Genomic DNA, 25,942 nt, shown 5'->3' on the forward strand with positions numbered 1-25,942 from the left:
TCCTTTGCCTTTATATAGAACTTTAGACAATTGACTTTCTCTACTGGTCGAGAATGGAAGTAGTTTCTATACATTTGTTATATAATTTTGTCCATATAGGGGCTAGCAGGTGTGCAGTGTCTTTTACATATTCATTATAGATCCCGTCCGGACCTGCGGCTTTCTTGTTTTTGGTGCTGTCTATAGCAATTCTAGTTTCCTCTATGGTCAGGGGTACCCAGTCTATTTGTATATGTGGAGTGATGATATGTAGATCTCCTCTGGGGTGCTCTGGACCTTCGATGTTGAGAATCTTACTAAAGTGTGATTCCCAGTTTTCTGTGTCTATGTAGTGCGTCTGTTGTTGTTTCTTTGGAAGTAGGGCTATGAACGGATTTTTCTTGGCTTCCTCTGCTAGCTTCTTGCCCTCCGATTCTAAGTAGGCACGTTTCTTTTCTTTCAGTGTTCTTTTGTAGTTTCCTCTTTTCATTATATATGTATATTAGACTTTGATTATTAAAGTTCTGCCTTAACTGTTGCAATTTGTCCCGAATGAGTAAATTTATAATACCCACGTAAATGGTCCGTTATTGGACATTATAAATTTTATCTGGTCGCTAGTGGAAGATTTAAGGCAAACTGTGAAGAAAGGAGGAGATGATGATGCCAGTATTTGATCCAGGCTGATCTAATCGCCATCCGGCGATTGCACCGAGTTTGGTTTTGTGTTTTTCCAGATGTTGTTTTCTTATCTATTGGAATAAATGTAAGTAGATACTGCTAATTTTCTTGGTCGCCAGCACTGTACTACACAGATGTCTTCAGAATATTTACGATAACCAGTTCGGACTGAATAATTAAAAATCCATTCAAGTTACTGAAATTATTCGACCCTGATTATTAATCATTTTAAAATGTGAAAGGCGTTAATTAATCATGTACTGGTGTTAGACATTATTTTAGGGGCTCTAATTAAGTCAATTAGCTGGCAACACTGTGGTTTTAAAAACCTTCTTTAGTAAATTAGATTTAACAGAGGTAAATCTCATGAAAATAACATGTAAACCAAATGAGTTGGAAATTGTTTCTGATGGCCATCCAGTAATTCTTTGGCAGCCATGTTTGTCTGCTTGATCTGGTTACCATGGGTTACAGTTGTAAACTTAAAGGGGGTGTGGCCTCTGTTGACATTGGAACAGGTGAGCTTTGACGATTGAGTCGTGAATGTTCTTTTGATATTGAGCTTGGCATTTTGACTTGAGTTGCCTGAATCTGTGTGTAATACCATTTTAATTGAATTAATATTCGAAATTAATATTGACTTCGGGAGTTATTACCTACTTGATGTAACATTGTGTGTTTTCTTTCTGATGTATCATTTTTGCCTTGTGGCAATATAATATTTGTATTTCTTATTAGAGTGTTGGAAGTCATGGAGAGACAATTCTCGACTCAACATTAATCTGTAACATTTCTAAGTTATTCATCCAATTCATTCCTAATTATTACTTAATATTTTGCATGAAGATGATGTTAAGCTCAATTTTAATCTTTAAATAATTGATTATTTCATTTCTTGGGGACATTAATGTATGCTTAGTAATTTAACTGGGTCTACCTTATACCTTATTCATTTTAATTTGAAAGAATCTCAAAGTTTAATTAATTATCAATTGTAGTTTTCAAATAAGTTTCTGAATTTACTTAATTATTTCTTGTAATTTTAAAAGAAGATTCAAAAGTTAGTTAATGATTCTTTTAAATTGATTTTAAAATTAATTAAAATTTTATTCTGATATTTTGGTCTATTTTATATTTAAGTCAGTAGATTTTATTTTTCTACTAATCGGCCTGATCTCAGGGCCCAGATTGTTTTAATTCATTCACACTTCTACCTTGGGACTGTTTGGTAAGTATTTTTTTAACTTCTCTCGTGATTTTATTCATGTGAAAGTCGCATGTTACCCAACAACTATCGCTAGTAAATACCTTGGAGATACACGATAGTCAGAATCATACTTTTAGTACGTGTCAAGCAATTGAAAACTAAAAAATACTACGAGGGGAATAATCAATTATGCATATGTTTCGTAGATCTAGAGAAGTAATGAAAGGAAAAGACATTAACCATTTGAAAGGATAATGGGAATAGGGGTAGCTTATTAGAGGTAATCAAAGGTACTTATATTGATGATAAGTAATGATAACTGATTGAAGAATAAGTTCTTGGTTCCAAGTAGTTACAGATATTAGATAAGGTTGTAATCTTTCACCTTTATTGTTCATTGCATAAATGGATCATTTACTAAAAAGGTATTAAATGGCAGGAGGAGAATCATCCAGTTCACTTAATCTTGTATTTTTAGAAAATCATTTTGTATATTATAGCAATACATGTTCCTCACAGTATAATACATTGTGATTTATTGAGTACATGTCAACTAAGATGTTAATGGAATAAGAAATTAAAACATACGACAGAAAACAGAACAGGTTAAACAGAATATGGTATAAGCTTACCTTATGAGCCAAGTCATCCAGAAGTCTGTCCAAAGCAAAATGTCTCCGTGTAACTTGTTGTTGCATGATCTTTTCTCGAGCTGTATCTAGTAGCCGCAATTCTCTGGACCTTAGATCCCTTCGCAGACTTGCAATTTTTTTACGTTTTTCTGCCAGTCTTTCTTCTTCTTTAAGAAGAGTATCTCGATATGCATCTTCCAGTTCTGTTCAAACGTAGTAAGAAATACATAATTTTAAAATTTTTGTAGTGTGTCTATTTTTTTTTTTTTCAATTTGGAGTTATTCATTTGACAAGGTTAGGAGGGTATTTAGGGGTTGTAGTAAGGATGTAAAAAAGAGGGCATATGTCACTACTAAAATCCCAATTAGAGTATGGTTCCAGCACTGGGACCTTCACCAGGGTTATTTAATCCGAGAACTGGAAAAGATCCAAACGACAGCAGCACTGCTTGTTCTGGGTGACTACCAACAAAAGAGTAGTATTACAAAAATGTTGCATACTTTGGGCTGGCAAGATTTGGGAATAAGGAGATGAACTGCATGTTTCGAGCTCTCAGTGGATAGATGGTGAGGAATGACATTAGTAGATGAATATGCTTGAGTGGAGTTTTTAAAAGTAAGAAAGAACATAATATGAAAATTAAGCTGGAATAAAGAAGATAAATTAGGGCCAGTATTCGTTTATAGAAAAAAGGATATTTCTTTTTATAATTTGCTTTACGTCACACTGACACAGATAGGTCTTATGGTGATGATGGGATAGGAAAGCGCTAGGAGAGCAAAGGGAACAGTTATGGCCTCAGTTAAAATACAGCCCCAGTATTTCTCTGATGTGAAAGTGGGAAACCACAGAAAACCATATTCAGGGCAGCCGACAGTGATTAGAATAATTTTTTTTTTTTGCTAGGGGCTTTACGTCGCACCGACACAGATAGGTCTTATGGCGATGATGGGATAGGAAAGGCCTAGGAGTTGGAAGGAAGCGGCCGTGGCCTTAATTAAGGTACAGCCCCAGCATTTGCCTGGTGTGAAAATGGGAAACCACGGAAAACCATCTTCAGGGCTGCCGATAGTGGGATTCGAACCTTCATCTCCCGGATGCAAGCTCACAGCCGCGCGCCTCTACGCGCAATTAGAATAATTTACCAAGGGAGATGTTTGATCAATTTTCAACCTCTTTGAAATCATTCATGGTTCATGGTGTGGATTACTATAGTCACATCCTAATTCATGAACCATGAGCAATGGCTGAATGGCCTAGTAAGTGGTCCTGACAGTTGGGATACTGGTTGCTATGGAATGGGAGTGGGCACCTCAAGACATATTCTGAGTCATGGCCCTCCTTGTGCTCAGGCAGCTAGGACTATACAATCCGCCGGTGGTCCCTAGCCTGTTAGAGGAGAGATCCTCACTTGGACTATGTGTAAGTAGGGTAGGATCCTGCTTCACAGAATTTTCACCAAGCACGCTCAGAATGTTTTAAGCAAGGCTCAGACCTGTGGGAGTAACGGTGTCCCACTCTCATTTGACAGACAAGGGACTCCTTGTAAACAACTTGGCAAACAAAATGGAATTTGATGGGAAACTGGCAATGTTAATGGGGCTTATGGAAGAAAGAAACAAGAACTGGCTGAGTCACCAAAGAGGATGCATCTGGATGTGCTTGGAGTTAATGATATTTGGGTAAGGGGAGATAAAGGGGAAGAGATAGGAAATTATAAAGTGTACTTGACAGGTATTAAAAAGGGGTGTTAATCAGGCATACTACTGCAGGCAACACAGTTTCTGTTAGGCACGTAAATGAGTGAATGATGTGGGTAGATTTGGCAGTTGAAAGAATTAGGATGAGAATTGTCTCAGTATAATCACCATGTGAGGGTACAGATGAGGATGAAGTTGACAAGTTTTATGAATCATTGAGTGACATCATAGTCAGGGTCAACAGCAAGGATAGTATAGTGCTAATAGGCGATTTCAATGCGAGAGTTGGAAATAGAACTAAAGGATACAAAAGGGTGATTGCTAAATGTGGGGAAGATATACAAGCTAATTGGAATGGGAAGCATTTGCTGAACTTTTGTGCTAGTATGGGTTTAGCAGTTACAAATACATTCTTCAAGAATAAGGCTATTCACCACTACAAATGAGAGGGTCGGGGCACTAGATCCATAATAGACTATATCTTAACTGACTTCAAATTCAGAAAATCTGTCAGGAATGTTCAGGTTTTATGGGGATTTTTTGATGATACAGACCACTATCTGATCTGTAGTGAACGAAGTATCTCTAAGCCTGGGATAGAGAAAGTGAAATCTGTCTGCAGACGAATAAGGGTAGAAAATCTCCATGACAAGGAAATTAGACAGAAGTACATGGATATGATTAGCGAAAGGTTCCAAACAGTGAACAGTAAGCAGGTTCAGGATATAGAAAGAGAAGGTTGGCATATAGGGATGCTGTACCAGAAACAGCAAGGGAATGTCTAGTAACAATTGTAACTATACATCTTGCTGGAATGATGAAGTGAGAGCAGCTTGTAAACGTAAAAAAAGCATATCAAAAATGGCTCCAAACAAGGGATGATGCAGACAGAAAATTGTACGTAAATGAAAGAAAAAGAGCAAAACAAATAGTTGTTGAATCCAAAAAGAAGTCCTGGGAAGATTTTGGTAACAACCTGGAAAGGCTAGGTCAAGCAGCAGGGAAAACTTTCTGAACAGTAATAATCTTACGAAGTGAGGGAAAAAGGAAATCATTATTGTTTTGGGCAATTCAGGTGAAATCATTATTGATCCCAGAGAATCATTGGACAGGTGGAAGGAATATTTTGAAAATCTTCTCAACGTAAAAGGAAATCTTCCTGGTGACGTTGCTAACAACCAAGCTCATAGGGAGGAGGAAAACGATGTTGGTGAAATTATGCTTGATGAAGTGGAAAGGATGGTAAACAAACTCCATTTTCATGAAGCAGCAGGAATATATGAAATTTGACCTGAAATGATGAAATTTAGTGGGAAGACAGGGATGAAATGGCTTCATAGAGTAATAAGATTAGCATGGTGTACCTTCTGATTGAACAAAAACAGTAATTGCACATAATCTACAATATAGGGAACATGAAGGATTGCAACAACTATCGAGGTATCTCACTGATCAGTATACCAGGGAAAGTGTTAATTAGCATCTTGGAAAGGAGGGTGCGATCTGTTGTTGAGAGTAAGTTGGATGAAAACCAGTGTGGTTTCAGATTATACAACAGGTGTCAGGATCAGATTTTCAGTATGCACCAGGTAAATGAAAAATGCTACGAGAGGAATAGACAGTTATATTTATGTTTCGTAGATCTAGAAAAAGCACATGACTTAGTACTGTGGGAAAAGATGCTCGCTGTACTGGGGGACTATGGGATTAAGGGTAGATTATTAAAATCAATCAAAGGCATTTATGTTAACAATTGGGCTGCAGGAAGAATTAATGGTAGAATGAGTTCTTGGTTCAACATACTTACAGGGGTTAGACAAGACAGTAATCTTTCACCTTTGTTGTTCATAGTTTACATGAATCATCTGCTGAAAGATTTAAAGTGGCCTATGCTAACGACTTGGTTTTAATGGTAGATTGTGCCAAACGCCTGCAGTCTAATATCTTGGAACTTGAAAATAGGTGGAATGAATATGGTATAAAAATTAGCTTTTCCAAGACTAAATTGATGTCAGTACTGTAGGTAAGAAATCCAAGAGAATTGAATGTCAGATTGGGGACAGAGCTGGAACAGGTAGATAATTTCAAATATTTAGGATGTATGTTCTCCCAGGATGGCAGTATAGTAAGGGAGCTGGAATCAAGGTGCAGTAAAGCTAATACAATAAACTTGCAGTTGCGATCAACAGTATTCTGTAAGAAGGAAGTCAGCTCCCGGACGAAACTATCTTTACACTGGTCTCTTTTCAGACCAACTTAATTTTACAGGAGTGAAAGCTGGGCGGGCTCAGGATACCTCATTCATAAATTAGAAGCAACAGACATGAAAGTAATGAGACTGATGGCTGGTATAATGAGGTGGGAACAGTGGCAGTAAGGTACTCGGAACGAGGAGATAAAGGCTAAGTTTGGAATGAACTCAATGGATAAAGCTGTACGCATGAATTAGCTTCAGTGGTGGGGTCATGTGAGGCGAATGGAGGAGGATACATTACCAAGGAGAATATTGGACTCTGTTATGGAGAGCAAGAGGAGCAGAGGGGGACCAACATGACGAAGGTTAGACTCAGTAACTAACGATTTAAAGAAAAGAGGGATAGAACTAAATGAGGTCACAGAACTAGTTACAAACACAGGATTTGGTGGTGTTTAGTAAATTCACAGAGGCTTGCAGACTGAATGTTGAAAGACGTAACAGTCTATAATGTCTCTGGTAGTCAGAGAACACGGGTGATACAAGCTGGCGACGTAACACTAAAAAATCAGATGGTTCAACTTCAGTAATGCTTACGTATATCAGCCCATGTCGGAACACAACAACTAAGCCAACAGTATACAGCTACCAGTTGAACCACACCAAAGGACAACAAAAACATTGAAACAGAAAGACCTCCGGCTCAAGAATGTTTTAACAATCAACATTTTACAGTTTTTAACTTTCATCATGCTTCTTAAAAACAGTTAAACTCATTTTTCATTTTGTGTGTTTCTTATGTTTTTAATTCATTTTACATGTCTTACTGAGGATGACCCAATGCCAGGTAGAAACATGTCTATTTATATGTGAAGTTTTGTCTAAATTGGATGTAAAATTCATCTCTATATATAAAAGAACACGTCCCGACTGACTGACTGACTGACTCATTCATCATTGCCGAGCCAAAATTACTGGACGTAAAGAAATTAAATTTTGAGGACACATTTATATTACAATGTAGGTGCTCGCTAAGGGAGGATTTTTTGATATTCTGTCGCTAAGGGGGTGAAAAGGGGGTTGAATTTTTAAAATGAGTATCTATATCTCAAAACTTTAAAAGTTTACAAATGAAAAATTGGTATTTATAATCTCCTTTAAAAATAAAGAGAAACATATTTTTTTGTTTTCAGAAAATCCCACTAGAAGGGGTGAAAAAGGGTGAAAAGGGGGTTGAATGTCTTTAATGAGGATACTAATATCTCAGAAACTGACGATATTACAGACCTGAAAATTGGTATTTGGAATCTCCTTTAAAAATAAAGAAACAGGTATTTTTTTGTTTTTACAAAATCCAATTAATGGGGGTTAAACAGGAGTGACAAATGGGGTGAATATTTAGAAAGACTATATCTACAGTATATCTCAGAAATGTAAAATGTTACAGACGTAAAAACTGGTACTTGGAATCTCCTGTAAAAGTAAAGAAACACAGGTGATTTGTTTTTGGAAACTCCACTTAAGGGGAACTAAAAAGGGGGTGAAATTTTAAAATGAGCATGTCTGCAGTATATCTCAAAAACTTGACATTGTACAGAAGTGAAAAATGGTACTTTTTATCTCTATTAAAAATAAAGAAACATGTATTTTTTCATTTTGGAAAAAATAATAATAATAATAATAATAATAATAATAATAATAATAATAATAATAATAATAATAATAATAATAATAATAACCTAAATTCAACTAATATCACCCACACTAATAATAATAATGTTCCGGACCGTCGTCAAAATGTGCGGACCACGCTAGAAGCGGGTTCTGGCTGGGTAATGACTATGAATGCAGTCTGGCCGCGGGTTCAGTACTGCCAAGGCACCCAAGACGACACCACGCTGGATCTCCTCAAGGATTTGATCCATATTAAAAATGCTTATAGGAAAAGATGGCAAAGATTTAGGGACCCAACTGACCGGGCGGAATACCTGGAGCTAGCCCGGGAAGTACAAAATCGATTGCTGGAAAGAAAGATTGAAAAATGGGAGGAAAAATGGGGTTGAATTCTTTTTTATTAGGATACTAATATCTCAAAAAGTGAAGATGTTACAGATGTGAAATTTGGTATTCGGAATCTCCTTTAAAAATAAAGAAATATGTATTTTTGTTTTCGGAAATCCACTAAGGGGGCGGGGGGAAATTGAAAAATTAGTTGAATTATTTGTATGAAGATACTATTATATCAAAAACAAAAGATGTTGGACACGTGAAAATTGGTATTTGGAATGTGCTTCAAAAGTAAAGAAATACGTATTCCTTTGATTTCAATAAATCCTATGAAGAGAGGGGTGGGGGGGGCGGGGTGGGGGAAGCGGGGTGAAAGAATTGAAAAATTTATTGAATTAACTGTACGAGGATACTCCCATCTAATAAAATCCAAAGTTGTTACAGACATGAAAAATTGATATTTGGATCTCCTTTAAAAACAAAGGAAAATGCATTTTTGGGGGAAAATCATCTTGAGGAGTGGGGTGAACAGGAGTTGATTTCCTTTTATGTGGAAACATATCTCAAAAACTGAAGATGTTACAGTCGTGATAATTGTTATTTAGAAGATCCTTTACTAATAAACAAACAAGTATTTTTTTTCGGAAAATTCACTTAATGGGGGGGGGGGGGCATGAAAGGAAGGGGAATTATTGTATGGGGATACTTATATCTCAAAACTGAAGTAACAGACGTGAACACTGGTATTTGGAATCTCCTTTAAAGATAAAGAAACTCGCCTTCTTTTTTTGGGGGGGAGGGGGGAGATCAACTTAATGGTGGTGGGGTGGAAAAGGAGTTGAGACCAATTGATTTTACTGTTCATAATGTGACTGATTCTGATCATAAACCAATCATTTTTAATCTTTCCTTGGTTCCTTTTCAAGAGCCATCTTTTCCTTTGGAGAACTTTAAGTTAGATTACAGTAGATTCTCCTGGCATATAAATAAAAATTTTAACACATTTGAAATAAATGATAGGAATGATATTGACCGTACAATTGTTCACCTCTATAATAAGGACAATAATGCACGGAAGTATATCATTCGTATCGCCAGAAATCTTGCGCACTTGCCTATGCGTGACAATGGTGCTGGTCACATTGTCAGCAATGACAATGGCAGCAGATGTAATTTACAGTCAAGCAGCGGTCTTGCATCTTGCTGCAGGGTCCAGAACATTAATAATAATAATAATAATAATAATAATAATAATAATAATAATAATAATAATAATAATAATAATTAATAATAATAATTAATAATAATAACAATAACAATAACAATAACAATAACAATAATAATAATAATAATAATAATAATAATAATAATAATGGGAGTGAAACGCGTTGTTGCTTGTCATCTGCAACTATAACATATTGGGTTCAGCAAGAGAACCCAACTTAGCCTCTTTCACTCCAACTCCAGCATGTAACCTACAAGAGGTGTCCCTGTTAAACCGAGCAACCCAATGGAAGGTTGGGTAACCAATCCCAGCGGGAAACTGGGTCGGTGAGCCGATCAGTGCTGGCGGCTTCAAGGCTTACAACCTTGATAGTTAAAAACCTGTTACCTTTTAGGTAACCACCATTACGACTCTTGTAATACTCGGAACATGGAGACAAAGAATATTCAGAAATGTACCCCGGTGGTAAGCAATCCACCCCCACACAGTCTGGGGCAAGCAGGTCATCGGATTCTGGGGAACCTGCACCTTCATGCTTCCCACTTCTATCTAATTCTGCTAAACGACAACCAAAGAGAAACATCGAGTACTTTGCTACAATAAATATTAATTCCCTACTGAAGGTAGGTAAGCTCAAACAAACGCTTGACGTGCTGAAAAAAGACAAGGTTATGATAGCAGCGCTACAAGAGACTCGGTTTACCGGCGAGGATACAATAGAGTCCGGAGTGTACAGAATCTACAAGGGGAAACCTAATGAAAGAGTTATCAAGACACTTCCACAATTTGGTACTGGGTTTGCGGTACACCACAAGATGGTTGACCATATTTTAGATTTCACTTCACCTAACGGAAGGACCTCCTCGTTATCCTTCAGGTCTCGTAATAGAGCATACACAATCATAAATTTCCACTCACCCACGAATGACACAAACCGTTCAAACCTGGAAAATGTAGAACAATGCTGGGTCACCTTAGAAGAAACTCTAGATAAGATCCCTTCCCACCATTCCATCATACTCATGGGAGACTTCAATGTACAAGTCGGTAAGGAGTGGAAGTACCGGAAGATAGTAGGCCATTATCCAGCCCATAAGAGAACAAACAGAAATGGAGAACGTCTCATTGAACTCTGTGACAAGTACAACTTAGTCCTGAAATCAACAGCCTTCAAACGTCTACCTAGAAAAGCCAAAACCTAGAGGAGTCCAAATCCTATGCTTGGTGAATTCCAGTTAGACCATGTTGCTATAGCACGGCAACATCATACGGACATACAGAACGTCAAGGTATTGCGAGGAGCCAACATAGATTATGATCACTACCTTTCACTTGTGAAGATTAATATGCAACCCTTTAGAAAAACACCAAATCTCCAAAGTAGTCATAAGATACCCAGGTTCAACACTCTGCGACTGCGTGATGAGGATTGTGATTTTCAGGATACCCTCAGGAAGAATACAGAGAAACAAGGATGGCCTGCCTTACAAAAGGCCTTGCTGGATGCCGCTCAAGAAACTATCCCTGCCTCATCAACCAAAGGCAAACACCCATGGTGGAGTTCAAAGTGTGATGAGGTTATAGAAGAAAGGCGTAAAGCCTGGACTAGGTGGAACCAACATAAAATTGAAGCCAATTATGAAGCCTTCCTCATGCAAAGAAAAGCTACAGCTAACACCATCCGCAGTGCCAAGAGAAATTACCTCAGGAGCCTAATGCAACAGGCTGAAAATAATTTTCAGAGAAACAACTCAAGAGACCTGTACAAAGGACTTAAGAAGCAAACGATCCAGTACACAGCTCCTACCCTCATCCTCCACGGGCCAGATGGAAAACTTCAACTGAACAATAAAGACTCCACCAAAACTCTTGCAGATTATTTCCAGAAGCTACTAAACGCAGAGGAACCTAAAGAAAAGCTTATTTTCCATGAGCCTTCACACAGGAATCCTAATTCTCAACCACCTACGAGAGAAGAAATAAACGACATTATTGCTGGTCTCAAGAACAAGGCTTCAGGTGAAGACGGCATAGTTGCCGAGATGTGGAAACATGCAGATGACCAGTCTTTGCACAGCATCCATCAAATCATAAAGGACATGTGGACAACAGAGTCCCTACCCAAAGGATGGACGTCTGCCGTGATTCATCCCCTCCACAAGAAGGGAAGTAAGACAGACATCAACAATTATGGAGGTATTTCCTTGTTACAAATTACCTACAAGATCCTCTCTGTAGCCCTGCTCAACAGAGTCACCACACAGCTAGACTCACAGTTAGGTGAATACCAAGCTGGTTTCTGTAAGACTAGATCTTTTCCAGAACAGATACACAATCTTAAGACAGTTCTCAATTACAAAAGCCGAGGTGGACATCCCTGGGTGGCGGTCCTAGTAGATTTTCAGAAAGCTTATGACTCTGTGGACAGAGACACCCTTTTCTCCATACTACGGGAAATTGGTCTGGATGGGAAGACCCTACGATTGGTTCAAGCCACTCTGAGGAACACGACGTCCAAGGTCAGGTTCAGAGATGAACTATCTGAAAGCTTTCCAATCAGAACAGGAGTTAGACAGGGTGATGGTCTCTCCTGCATTCTCTCCAACTGTGTCCTGGAAAAGATCATTAGAGAATGGAGAACGATACTACCACCGGGAGCTGGACTGAAGCTTGGGTACAAGAAATATAACCTCAATGTCCTGTGCCTAGCCTTTGCCGATGACCTAATTCTACTGGCAAACAATATAAAGGAGGCTACCTACAACTTACAGAGTCTTTATTGTGTAGCGGTTAAGACTGGTCTGAAAATCAGCATCCAGAAGACTGAATTTATGACCAATATAAAGGAGGCCCCTTCTACAATTCCTCTCACAGACGCTACCATAAGAAAAGTACCTGCAGTTAAGTACTTGGGAGAATGGATCTTTGCGAATCAGAGCGAGAACCCAGCCATAGATGCCAGATGTACCAAGTTTGAAAGGGCTTATCACTCGTGTCGTAGTATCTATTCATCTAAGTGCCTCTCCAAGAACCTCAAACTCGGACACTACAACTCGGTAGTCAAACCATCTGTTCTGTATGCTTCTGAGTGCCTTGTAATGGCTAGGAAGGGCCCACTCAGAAAGCTGGAGTTAAAAGAGAGGAAGATACTAAGGAGGATATTAGGACCAATCAGAGAGGAAGGAGGCACTTACAGAATCCGCCATAATGATGAACTGTATGAACACCAGGAGGACATCGTCACGTCTATAAGGAAAAGGCGCCTGACCTTTTATGGACACTTGGCCCGTCTGGATTCCAAAAGACTCACCAACAGGATATTCACAGTAACATTAAGAGGCAAGGCTTCTAAGAACAAATGGATCACGTCAGTTAAGTCAGATATGGAACAACTAGATGTCCCACTGGGACAAACTCATGACCGACTACTGTTCCGTCAAGCCATCCGACACAGAGTTTTCCCAACGTCCCTTACAAGTAAGAAGACTACAGGAACTAAGTGGACCGAGGAGAGAAAGTTGGCATAGTCAGCAAATGAAGGAGTATTGGAAGAAGAAGAAAGCAACAACTTTACCCAAGAGTAGATACAAGCCCCGTGGTCCTCAGTAGGCCTAAACGACAAAGAAGAAGAAGAATAACCTAAATTCAACTAATATCACCCACACTAATAATAATAATGTTACGGACCGTCGTCAAAATGTGCGGACCACGCTAGAAACGGGTCCTGGCTGGGTAATGACTATGAATGCAGTCCGGCCGCGGGTTCAGTACTGCCAAGGCACCAAGACGACAACACGCTGGATCTCCACAAGGATTTGATCCATATTAAAAATGCTTATAGGAAAAGATGGCAAAGATTTAGGGACCCAACTGACCGGGCGGAATACCTGGAGCTAGCCCGGGAAGTACAAAATCGATTGCTGGAAAGAAAGACTGAAAAATGTGAGGAACTGTGCCGTCAGATTGCGAATTTTGGTGGATTATATATAAAATGTTAAGCATTCAATTATAAATTTCAGTATAATACCGTAGCGAAGTACGGGTATCTTGCTAGTAAATTCATAAATTAGAAGTAACAGACATGAAAGTAACAAGACTGATTGCTGGTATAATTAGGTGGGAACAGTGACAGGAGGGTAATCGGAATGAGGAGGATTATAGTTTTGTACAATTTAGTAAAAAGAGTTAAACCATTGTCTTCCCATTCTTTGCTTTGCTATATTCTTGCATAAATATGATAAAATTGTCTAGTTGAATGAAGCTATGTCAATGTGTAGTATGAAATACCAAAATCTAATTTTTGATGCATTATGAATTATAATTTGTAGGACATAATGCTTAATAATCTTGTTATGCTGGCTGAGGGAGACATCTATCTACAAAATTGGATCTGTGGACTAAAGTGGCCCTGAAGACAGGCTTGTGCAGTTGCCAATATGGATCAAATAACTTATTTGTATATTGGTCACAATAGATGCCTGAAAGAAAAAAAAAAAAAAAAAAAAAGAGAGAGAGAGAGAGAGAGAGACGGTGGTGGTGGTGATTTTTTTTTTTTTTGTTAGGGGCTTTACGTCGCACCGACACAGATAGGTCTTATGGCGACGATGGGATAGGAAAGGCCTAGGAGTTGGAAGGAAGTGGCCGTGGCCTTAATTAATGTACAGCCCCAGCATTTGCCTGGTGTGAAAATGGGAAACCACGGAAAACCATTTTCAGGGCTGCCGATAGTGGGATTCGAACCTACTATCTCCCGGATGCAAGCTCACAGCCGCGCGCCTCTATGCGCATGGCCAACTCGCCCGGTATTTTTGTTTTAAGAGGAAGTATGAAGTAATCATCCTCTCTGAACAAATTAGTGGAAAAAAAAAAATTTAAAATAAAAACAAAATAATTTATTCAACAAAGGAATTTGGAAATGCAGTACAAAATAAAACAAAAATTTATTGAATTAGGCAGAAAAATTACTAACGAATCAAAAGGGAACATGCATTCCCTGAGTAACAGTACACTTGTAATTCATATACCCTTGATTAATCCACTTTTGCACATAAAGTGGATGACGAGATCAGCAGTAGTCGTGTCATCGGCTAGTATGCATTCGAGTGTTTCCTTTAGGCCGAGGCTCTGTCTTAGGCCACAGCGATCAGCGCACTCTGTGAGGATGTGGGCCACGGTGAAGTTGGCACCACAAGAATATACTGGGGTGTCTTCCCTCTTTAAGAGATAAGAGTGCGTAGATTGTAAATGACCTAGCCTCAGCCTACAAAATACTATGGCCTCTCTCCGTGAAGGTCAGAAAGAGGACCGCCACACGGTAGTTGTCTTTTTAATTGATCTCAACTTGTTGGGAGTTCGCAAAGCTAGCCACTCCGATTCCCAGGACGCCAAGATGGTTCGACATAGCTGAGAACAAATATCTTTAACAGGTACACTGACAGGTCTTGAAGGTAAAAGTACCGCTGCCTTTTCAGCTTCATCCGCAAGTTCATTATTCTGGTGCCAGCATCATTTAACCTGGTTAGAAGGTCATGAATCTGCTGCACCAGTGGGTGTTGTGAGAAACGGGCTTCAATGGACTGTAGATTGCTTAACGAGTCGGTACACATAAGAAAGTGGCTTCTTTCGTCACCCAGTGCAAACTGCAGAGCCTCTAAGATAGCGTAAAACTTCCCACTGGTGTAGAATGGAGAGATTTCTATACTGTCAGCTAGTATAATCTTTCTCCAGGTCAAAAAACACGGCACCTAGGTGTTCCTTCCGGAGAAAGGCCTCCTGAATGGCGCTCTCCAGTCTGACCAGATGATCAGTGGCAGACTGATGAGAGCGGAAACCACACTGGTAGTTAGACAAGAGACCTTCCTTCTCCATGGCCCACACAAGATGCCAGTTCACCATCCTTTCAAATAGCTTACAAAGGCCATTTTTAAGGCATATTGGCCTATAACTATCCACGATTTTTGGATCTTTACCTGGCTTGGGAATTGGTATCAAAATTCCCTCACGCCACTGAGATAGGAACACTCCCTCATTCCATATTCTGTTGAATAGGGTGAGAATATCCTTGAGACATCTGTCACTCAAATGCTTAAGCATTTGATTACGGATTTTGTCCGGTCCAGGAGCCGTGTTTCCGCATAGTGCGAATGCACTCAGCAACTCCTACTCCGTGAAAGGCAGGTTGTAGGGATGTGAAGCACTAAAGGCGAAAGAAAGATGGCTTATCTCTGCTTTGCGCTTAATTGGTAGAAATGCAGGGTCGTATCTCCCAGAGCTGGACGTATCTGCGAAATGTGATGTGATGTGGTCTGCAATGACTGAAGGAATCGTAACATTTATCGCCATTAATGGAGATACTGGGGACTGAGAGTACATTCTGTACTCCGACTATACGGCAGAGTTTTGTCCACAATTGTGATGATGGAGTATGTGCTGTCATGGAAGACACATACTTTTCCCATGTAGCTTTCTTACTTTCTCGAATCAAAAAACAGGCCTTCGCGCGCAGATGCTTAAAAGTGATATGATAGGCCATCGTAGGATTCTGACGATTGTGCTTAAAAGCCTGTCGGCGATCACGTATGCCTGCTGCAATTTCGTCCGTCCGCCATGGGACCTGTTTCTGGCGAAAAATACCGGACGATGAAGGAATTGTTTCCTCTGCAGCAGCCAAAATTCCAGTAGTAATGGAAGAAACGTGGTCATCAACAGACTCCAGTACATCACTGGCCATCACTGCGTGTTTAAAAAATTCTGGCCAATTTGCCCGCCGAAGTAACCAGCGCTTGGGTACTTCGGATCGTCTTTGATTCATAACAGATATAATTATCAGGAAGTGGTCACTATCACAGAGGTCATCGTGTATTTGCCACCGTAGCAGGGGAACTGGCACACGACTGCACAAAGTGACATCCAGGTGTGAAAATGTGCCATGTGCGCTGCTGAAATGTGTCGGTTCCTCTCTATTAAGCACGCAAAGATTAAACAGGTTTATCAATCACTTGAGCATCCTCCCCCTGGCACAGGAAGACGGAGAACCTCAAAGTGTATAACGGGCATTCACGTCTACCAGCATGAGGAAAGGAGGAGGTAACTGAGCGATCAAATCTTGTAGTGCACGCATTTCAGTATCGTAGTCTGGTGGAATGTACACGTTGCACACCGTTGTCATTACTGGCAATGGAGTGTGCACTGCAACTGCATCTAGCTGAGTATGGAGCGGAAGTTCGTTGCTGAAGATGTCGGAGTGAACTTGGGTACAAACGCCCCCAGTAGCCGTGCCATCCACAGCTACTCTTAATCACCTTAATCGCCAGCACCCTTCCATTTGTTTCACCATGGAAATGGAATCTGATGGCAAAATACCATTTTTAGATGTTCTCGTCACCAAGAAAGAGGATGGATCTTTAGGACCTACAGACACCAATAGGTATCTCCATGCAGATTCTCACCATCAACCTGCCCAGAAGCTTGGTATCCTTTCAACTCTGACTACCAGGGACAGGAGGATTTGTGAAGTGTTAGCTCTACAAGAGGAGATGAATATCTTGAGAACCATCTTTGACAGCAACGGTTCCAGCAGAGCTTTGATCTCAAGGGTTCTGAAATCGACATATAACGGACGTCTGTTAAGGAAAAAGATGTAAAAGGAACTGCTTACCTGCCTCACATACGTATCACAATGGATCGTATTGCTAAAATCTTACTTATCTACCATGTATGAACTGTTTTTGGAACATCTATTAAGATTAGGCAACTCCTGCGACCAACTAAGGATAGTTTGCCTTAGTTGCAACAACCTGGTATCTACAGAGTTCCCTATGGTACTTGTGGCAAGGTTCATATTGGGCAGACTTCGAGAACGGTGTGTACTCGCATCAAAGAACATACCAGATGTATCAGACTCAATTAACCTGATAAATCAGCTGTTGCTGATCATGCCTTAACACCTGGTCATGTTCCATTAGAGAGTAATGCTTTGCTGTTGCCATTCGTTGTCTCTAGCATGGGGCTAAAATGGCATCCCTTTTACAACTTACGGCACCATTTCAAGTTCCTTGTTGCTTTCTCCTAGCAACCTTTAATACATCGTTTCATTTCTCTGTTGTCTCCTGATGAAGAAAGGCAAGGTTCCTTTCGAAACGCGTAGTGTGTTTACAATTAATTACACGGGATAAGCCCAAAATATACCTCATGAATAGTAACACTCTTTACCTTGATGTATCACCTGGAATCTTGTATTCTGTAGGAGGTTTTGAATGTTTATTGTGAGTTTGAAATCTCATGTCAGTTTAAACAGTTTAGGTACAAGGAGTCGATGGTTGATGGTATCATAAGCAGCATTCAAATCTATAAAAAACAACACCATTTGCAAGACCTTTTAGAAACCTGTCCTCAATATATTGAGTAAGATTCAGGATTTTCATGATTTGGTTAGTCCATGATCATCCTGATCTGAAACCTGCCTACTGCTTTATCTATTTACTCTCGGTATATGGGATCGTCCTGTTAAGAATAAGGTATTCAAACAGCTTGTAAACATGACACCGAAGAGAGACTGCTCTGAAATTCTTTGGCTGATCTGGTGTCTCTCACCTGGTTTCAGAAATCCACAATTTTGGCCTTAAGCCAGTTCTGAGTGATCTTCTCATATTGAGTACACCAATTAAAGAAGCTAGTGAGCCACACCAAGGTCTTGATCTTTTCATACCTGACACCATCCATGCTGGCAGACTTTTCTGATTTAAGCTGTTTGATGGTGTAGGCGACTTTCTCAGAGGTAAACAGTGTATCCAGACAGAAAGGTTTGAGTACTTGTTGGTTGGGCTGAGGAAGGTTTATCCACAAGGTTTATCTGCTGCCCAGTCAGGATGAGCTAATGTGCTACCTGTTCTGAAGTAACATTTCAGTAGCTTAAGTAGTAATGTTTGGTTCCAGACAAGTGATAAAATGTGGTCCAGGCTTTCTGGTTATGTGAAATTGATTTCAGAGATTGTCTTCTGCCACTGATCTCTTTTCCTTTTCCCAGTGAGTTCACTGAGATTGCTGGATAATCTTGTAACTTCTTTATGCAGTAAGCAGCTTGAAGTTACTTAAGCACCAATTCTTCCTCCTTAGTTACATCAGAAATATAAATTTTCCGTGAACCCCTTTGATTCTTCTCGGAATTGCATCCATGAATTCTTTGCATCCTTCACAAGTGATTGGGATAATTCCAACAGCTGTGCACACCTGGATTTGGAACTTCTCCCAGTTAGCTTTACTGAAACTGAAACAGGGTTGACTAGACAAGTACAAAGGGTGAATGCCAGATGTACTTTTACACATGATGGGGTGGTGCTGGCTGTGTGCAAAGTAATCACACACTGTTTTGAAATGGGTATTTAGGCTAGTACTGATGAACATTCTGTCTGGATTGGTGTAACATGATTTGTTGTTTCATTTACATGTAATAGTGTCCAATAATTTAGCTTGTCACAGGTTTTTTCAGAATGGTCAATTCCGAAGGTAGGTTTTAAGGATAACGAGCATACATCTTACGTACAAACGCCATTTCAAGATTTGGGAACATCTGATAACGCCTTAACAATACAGTGGATACCACCATTTTATTTTGAGGAGGAGGACCCTGAAGGAGGTTTACAGTATATTTATTAATGTTATGTAGTTTCTGGAACACTCTTCAGAGGTTTCCAGTTGCTACTGGGACGTGTGTCCTACCACAATAATGTCTTCTAGGTAGACCAGGCAGGCATTGTGTGTGAAACCTCTCAGCACACATTCCATCAGTTGCATGATAGCTGCATGTGCGTTACAGAGTCTGAATTATGTAAAAGTGAACTGTTATAACTCCTAGCTGGTAGAGAACGCCATCTTCTCTTTGTCCTCCATGTGCAGCGCTAAGTGCCAATAACCCGACTTCGGACCAAGGGTTGAGAACCACCAAGTACTGGATAAGTTATACAAGGTGTTGACTATCTGAGGCGACAGAAGATACTCCCCCTTGGCAATGTCAATCAGCTCCTGATAATCAATGCGAAAATGTAGTTCGCTATTCTTATTCTGTACCAGTAATACACAGGATGACCATGACCACACACTCTTGGATTCTTTGATCAACCAACGATACTTCACGTCACTCAGCATCTGGTCAATTTCTGTCTTCTTAGCTAGAGGTGCCCAACAGAGTGGTTTACGGATGGGGATCATGTCGCCAGTGTCAATCAATCAATCAATCAATCAATCAATCAATCAATCAATCAATCAATCAATCAATCAATCAATCAATCAATCAATCAATCAATCAATCAATCAATCAATCAATCAATCACCACTGACCTGCGTTTATGACTGTCACCCAACTGGCAGATTTCCTACCACCTGTGTACCAAGTCCTTTCTTAAATAATTTCAAAGAACTTGGAAATTTGTTTTGAACATCTCCCTTGGTAAAGTATTCCAATTCATAATTACTCTTCTCATAAACATTTTTTTCCCCGGTATGTCCTCTTGAATTTCAGCTATATCATTATATTAGGATTCTTCTTACTTTTAAAATCTCCATTCAAGCTTATTCATCTACTAATGTCATTCTACACCATTACAGCCTGCCAGGTGACCATGATTGTTAAAGATGGCAAGTCTATAGGGTCTGACACCATAGTTAGCTAGGTTGAGTCCCATTGGTGGATAAGGTTTTCATCATTAGTGTGCTGGCTAACAGGATAGGAGAAGTGGTGGTATAAAATTTCTAATCACTAGATTGCATTCCAAAATCTTGGATTCAAATCCAAACTTCTCACAGTTTTCATGTGAAGCGAGGGCGTAAAACACTGTTGATGATAATTCATCTATCAGACGGTGACATTAAGCCTTGAGCAGACTACATGGTGTTTACGGCAGGCACAGCGAAGTATTTACCAGTGGATTGAACAGTTCAAAAGGAGTCACACGAGTTTGAATGATGAGGAAAGATCCGGCGTCCATCTGCAGCCATAACTGATGCCAATATTGAACAAGTGCATAATATGATCCTGAATAAGAGACGAGTGACTGTTCTATGGATTTCTGCTCCTGGTACACCTCCAGACCACAAAAACGGATTACGGAAGGTTGTTCTTGCTTGGTGCAAACAGAGAGTGGCATGGCCACATTTACGTCGTAACAGCGCAAGCTGTACTGATCTGATAATGCTGAAACCTACCAAAGACATAGACAACGGTGCCATATAGCGGCTGGTGTACACACAATGCCATAGAACCAATTTAAAGATAATTAGAGCAAAAATGCAGATACTTACTGACTTCCCTTCGTATATAAATAATTCCACACCATCTCTCCACTGACAGCTTGAAACATACTGCTTAGTTGAGCAGCTCGTGTCTTTACTCCCAAGTCTTCCCAGCTCAAAGTTCACAACATTTTCATAACACTACTCTTTTGTCAGATATCACCCAGAACATATCATCCCGATTTCCTTTGAATCTTTTCCAGTCCTCGAATCAGTAATCCAGGTGAAGGTTCAATAAACTGGAAAACATGCCAAAACTGATACTTCCCACAAACACAAGTACTTTACAAAGATAAGGTTTACACCTTTCTACACCATTTTTATTATTTTTGATCCAGATAAACTGGAGATCCTGATTAATTATTAATAAGAAAAGCGCACAAACGTGCAGAGAGGGACCATGTTGCTCATGGTACCACAAAACCTGCTCGAAACTTACAAACAGAGAATTCGACATAATGAAGCCCAATAGGAAAGGCAGCTCTTACGAAAAATGGTTTGTTAACATGAAGAAGGATTTGCAAGAAATGAACGTCACACATCAAGACATCCACAATAGAACCACCTTCAGAAAAAAGTTTCACGCATTTAAGGGTTTCCTAGAGCCAGAAATAGTGACCAAGAAGAAACAACAATGGACGGCTGAAAGGAAAGAAGCAGCAAGCAGGAGGATGAAGGAGTACTGGCGCCAAAGAAAATTTAAATCATGAGGAGTTATTTACGTGGTCCACAGCTGGCCAAAATCGATACAAGAAGAAGAAGAGATCCAAATGTAAACTCACTTGGCTCTGCAACTCATGCAAACCAAAAATTCTAAAGCCGAAAGAAAGAAATGACCTGAAGGAACTAAACAAGAAAGTGGAAAATATCATCAACTTTCTGGCAAACGACAAGACTATCATGATAAAAGAAACAGTCTAAGAAAGGCAGACAGTGATCAAGGAATCCAGTAAGAGGCAGGCTCACCCAGTGCTCCAACAGACGCAAACCTCTGAAACATCACAACAGGAAGAATCACAAGAAATGGGTGACAACGAAATACCAGCATCTTGCCCAGAGCAAGTACCCGAGCCAGAAAGCAGATACGAGACATACACAGGTGCAGCCAGAAGCCCAAAAAAACCTAGAGAACCGCAGAAAACAGTAGGAATACAGGAACCAATAGAGGGAGAACTTCAAGCAGGCCCTCGATATGCATGACTGTACATTGGGAAACTACACCATGAAGCCACAAAAGAAAAAAATTGAAAGGCATTTACAAAAATAAGGCATTACCGAAATGAAAGAGTGCGTGGAGCTGCCAACAGTTGGCCATCTAAAGGCCTTTCGTGCAGGAATACTAATAGAAGACCTAGAAAAAGCAACCGATACAAACTTCTGGCCAAGAGGAGTTACGGTCAGACGTTTTCGTTTTCGTCAGTCCACAGGAGCGAGACTTGACTAGAAAGACCCCAACCCAAACGAACCAACAAGACAAAAACACACTAAAACTACTCCTATGGAACTTAGAAGGCCTAAAGAATCTAAAAGCAGCAACCCCTACCTACTTCTGGAACAATTTCGACGCAGTAATAGCCACTGAAACGTTCCTCTCAGAGCCCATCGACGAACCCCTATTCTATAGTACACATGCACTGGCAAAAACAAAAGAACGCGGTAGACCAGAAGGAGGCATAAGCATCATGTATAACAACACCATAGGAAAACTCAAAGCAAAATACACAGAAGAAAACACAGTCATAAAAGCTGACAGACTAACTATCATAGGACTCTACACAAGTCCAGTGCAAACAGTCGACGATACAGTAGAACAGATAATTAATGCAATATCAGTGACAAGGGAAGAAGAAAATGTGATTCTGGGAGGAGACCTAAACTGCAGACTGGACAAGCCTGACCAAAAAAAACAGCTCTGGTTTTGGAATTACTACAGGAAGAAGGGTTCACACTGGTCAATAAAAAGGAAGAAAAGACATACCTTGCGCCTAACGGATACAGTACAATAGACCTGGTCTTCTACAGAGGAAAACATATTAAAATAAACTCACAAGAAGTGCTAGAACGATCAACAGTCGCCCCACTGAAAAAACACCTACCAGTCTGCACCATATTTGCCATATCAGGAGCGTCCGCATTGCCGAAAACCTCCCATACACAGAAGATCTCAAGGAAACTGAACAATGACGCATTAGAAAAGAGAAAGGAACTCCTAGGAAATGTTCCAAGCCTAATAGAAGGACTGCTCCAATCTGCACTGGACTCCATTCTGTTGTATATACATAGTGCACAATTGCTGAAAACAAGAATAGCACAGCCCTGGTTTGACGCAGAATGCTACCGCACCAGAAAAGAAGCCCTACACCTCCTCCACAGAGCGAAACACACAAATACACCAGACAACCTGATAGCATATGCACAAAAGAGGAAAGAATACAAGAAGCTAAACCTGCTCAAAATAGCAAATCACACAGAAACAGATGCAAAAAGACATGTAGAAGATGCCCTAAAGGACCCTTTATAGCGATCAAGAAGAAAAACAGAGCAGGAGTGGCAGGAATCCTGATGAATGTTTGAGAACAGCACTTCATTCAGCTTTACAACAAGAACAACTTAGAACAAGCATCCGAAACCGAAGAGACATACACCATAGAATCTGGACCAGTAACCGAGGACAAAGTAAGACAAGCCATCCTAGAATCTAAAAAAGGAAAAGTAGCAGGACCAGACGTGTTGTACAACGAAAACCTCATAGAAACTCTTGAACAACTCGCCCAGCTGTGGACGATGTTGTTTAACAAATGCCTCACATCAGGAAAAATACCAGAGGATTAGAGGAAGTTGAACATCATCTTGTTATACAAGGGCAAAGACGACTTAGAGGACCTCAACGCATACAGAGGAATTGCACTTGAGAACAACATCTTCAAGATATTCTCCAAAATCCTGACAAACAGACTCTACTCACTAACAGACGCCTTAATGCCGGAAACACAGTTCGGATTCAGGAAGGGAAGAGGAACCCTTCACGCAGTTGCTAACCTCCTAGAAGATATACATGACGCACTAAGACATCCGTCGAGGAAATTCTACACAGTCTTCGTAGATTTCACAAAAGCCTTTGACCTGCTGAACAGACAACTGAACTTGAAAGTATGAAAGGAAAGGATAACCCGGCAACTGCTGCTATCAAAACTCTGCTCACCTACAACAAAATCATAATCAAAGATGGCGTGACGACCTCAGAAAACATAGTACAGACTAACGGCATTTTACAAGGAGACCCGATTAGCCCAACCCTATTCAACATCGTCATGTCAGACATCACAGACATCCTACAAAAGGACTCAGTGAAAATGTACCTCTACGCAGATGACATCGTATTAGGCTCGCACGGCAGGGAGGCCCTGCAAGACACTGCAGACCAGCTCCAGGAATGGGTCGAAAACAACCAACTCCAGCTGAATACCAACAAGACAGTGCAAATGATCTTCAGGAGGGGAGGAAGAACCTCTACACAAGACAAAATATACTACGGAGCGGAAGAGTTAAAGATCGTAAACTCCTTCAAATACCTAGGCATCACCCTACAACCATTGCGATCATCCTACAAAATTCACATACGGGAGAGGGTAGCCGCCGCCATAAAAGCCATTTACGACATTAAAAATCTGACAAGACTAGCACTAGACACCGCATTAACACTTTTCTATGCAAAGATAATGCCTATTCTAACCTATGACAATGAGCTCATATGGAACAACCTGACAACTAGAGACCTCTCGACCCTTGAGAGTGTGAAAGCAAGATACCTAAAGAGAACTTTGGGAATATCAAAATACGCCCCTCAAGACTGGCCTACGAACTTGCAAAAACGTGGTTCCTCATAGAAGACTTGAGGTTCAGACAACAGCTGCCAGCGACGAAACAAGAGTCGGACCTACTTCGGGACAGACAAAACAAGAGAGCGGACATCTGGCCCGAATTCTAAGCAACAGATGTGATGCTAGATCAGAACTGGACAGGACCAAACAAGAATTTATGAAGCGCCATAACTAGGCACGGTTCCCACCACAAGCTATGCACAAGACACAGTTTCCACGAACCCTCAACAGAGTGTGTATGCAACCTCTGCGGGGAGGCCTGTAAGCGCTACCACTTCAGCGAGTGCCACAAGCACACTAAATCACTAATGGAATATAGCAAAGAACAATGAACCTTAACTCTCTGCATGTTTGTGCGCTTTTCTTATTAATAAGATCCTGATTAATGAGGGCCGGATAAACAAGGTTCTTGTGTACATAACTCTTCAATTTTCGTAATGCAGTTAAAGTGCTGGTTGCTGCAGAGTTTTTTTCTCCCCATTTAATACAGGTTTCGATGGCAGAGAGCACATCTTTAGTTTTTACAGTTGTCTTCAGTAACACCTCAAATGATTAATTTAATTTTAATTGATTAATCTAGCTCTGCTATAATTTCAACATCAGTTATTACCTCTTGAAAGTCAATATTTTTGTCAAACCAACCTTGAATGTCGACTCGTTGAAGTTCAGTGTGTCTTGGGCCTGCTTTACTGCTGATTCGATCAGGTCTGCTAATGGCATTAAATCTTCTGGATCAAAATAATCTTGCCCTTCTTCAGCTGAGTCCAGTGAAGGCCATAATTTCTTCCACGACGATCTTATTACTGAATGAGGTACAATATCCCAGGCTGCTGCAACCATGAATACTGCGTATTTCAAGTTGATTGATTTCAAAATCACAGTAATGTCATTACGGCTAACAGCCTCGAGCAAATCTTTTTTTTTTGTACCTCTTTTTCACCATTTCAATTATGTTTTGGTCCATTGGTTGTAACAGAACAGTGCTGTTTGGAGGCATGAAGAGAGCCTTAATGCATCCGTTTTTTGACATTAACACGTCATTTGGTCCATGTCTTGGTGCATTATCAAGGACGAGTAGCACCTTTTCAGGTTTTTTTTTTTTTTTTTTTTTTTTTGGAGAAACAAGCATACTTGGGGTACAGTATGGAA

General features: G+C 40.1%; 1 protein-coding gene across 3 annotated transcripts in view; it reads right to left on the reverse strand.

The window, feature by feature from the left end:
* The window catches only part of LOC136871927 (TBC1 domain family member 31), a 392,653-nt gene that overhangs the window by 123,332 nt on the left and 243,379 nt on the right, over window positions 1-25,942 (reverse strand). For all 3 annotated transcript variants that reach the window (XM_068227257.1, XM_067145659.2, XM_067145660.2), the window contains one exon: window positions 2,500-2,702. In XM_068227257.1, the coding sequence (XP_068083358.1) occupies window positions 2,500-2,702 (203 nt within the window). The remainder of the gene's footprint in view (window positions 1-2,499; window positions 2,703-25,942) is intronic.

This window comes from Anabrus simplex, chromosome 4 (assembly GCF_040414725.1).
Source record: "Anabrus simplex isolate iqAnaSimp1 chromosome 4, ASM4041472v1, whole genome shotgun sequence".
NCBI lineage: Eukaryota > Metazoa > Arthropoda > Insecta > Orthoptera > Tettigoniidae > Anabrus > Anabrus simplex.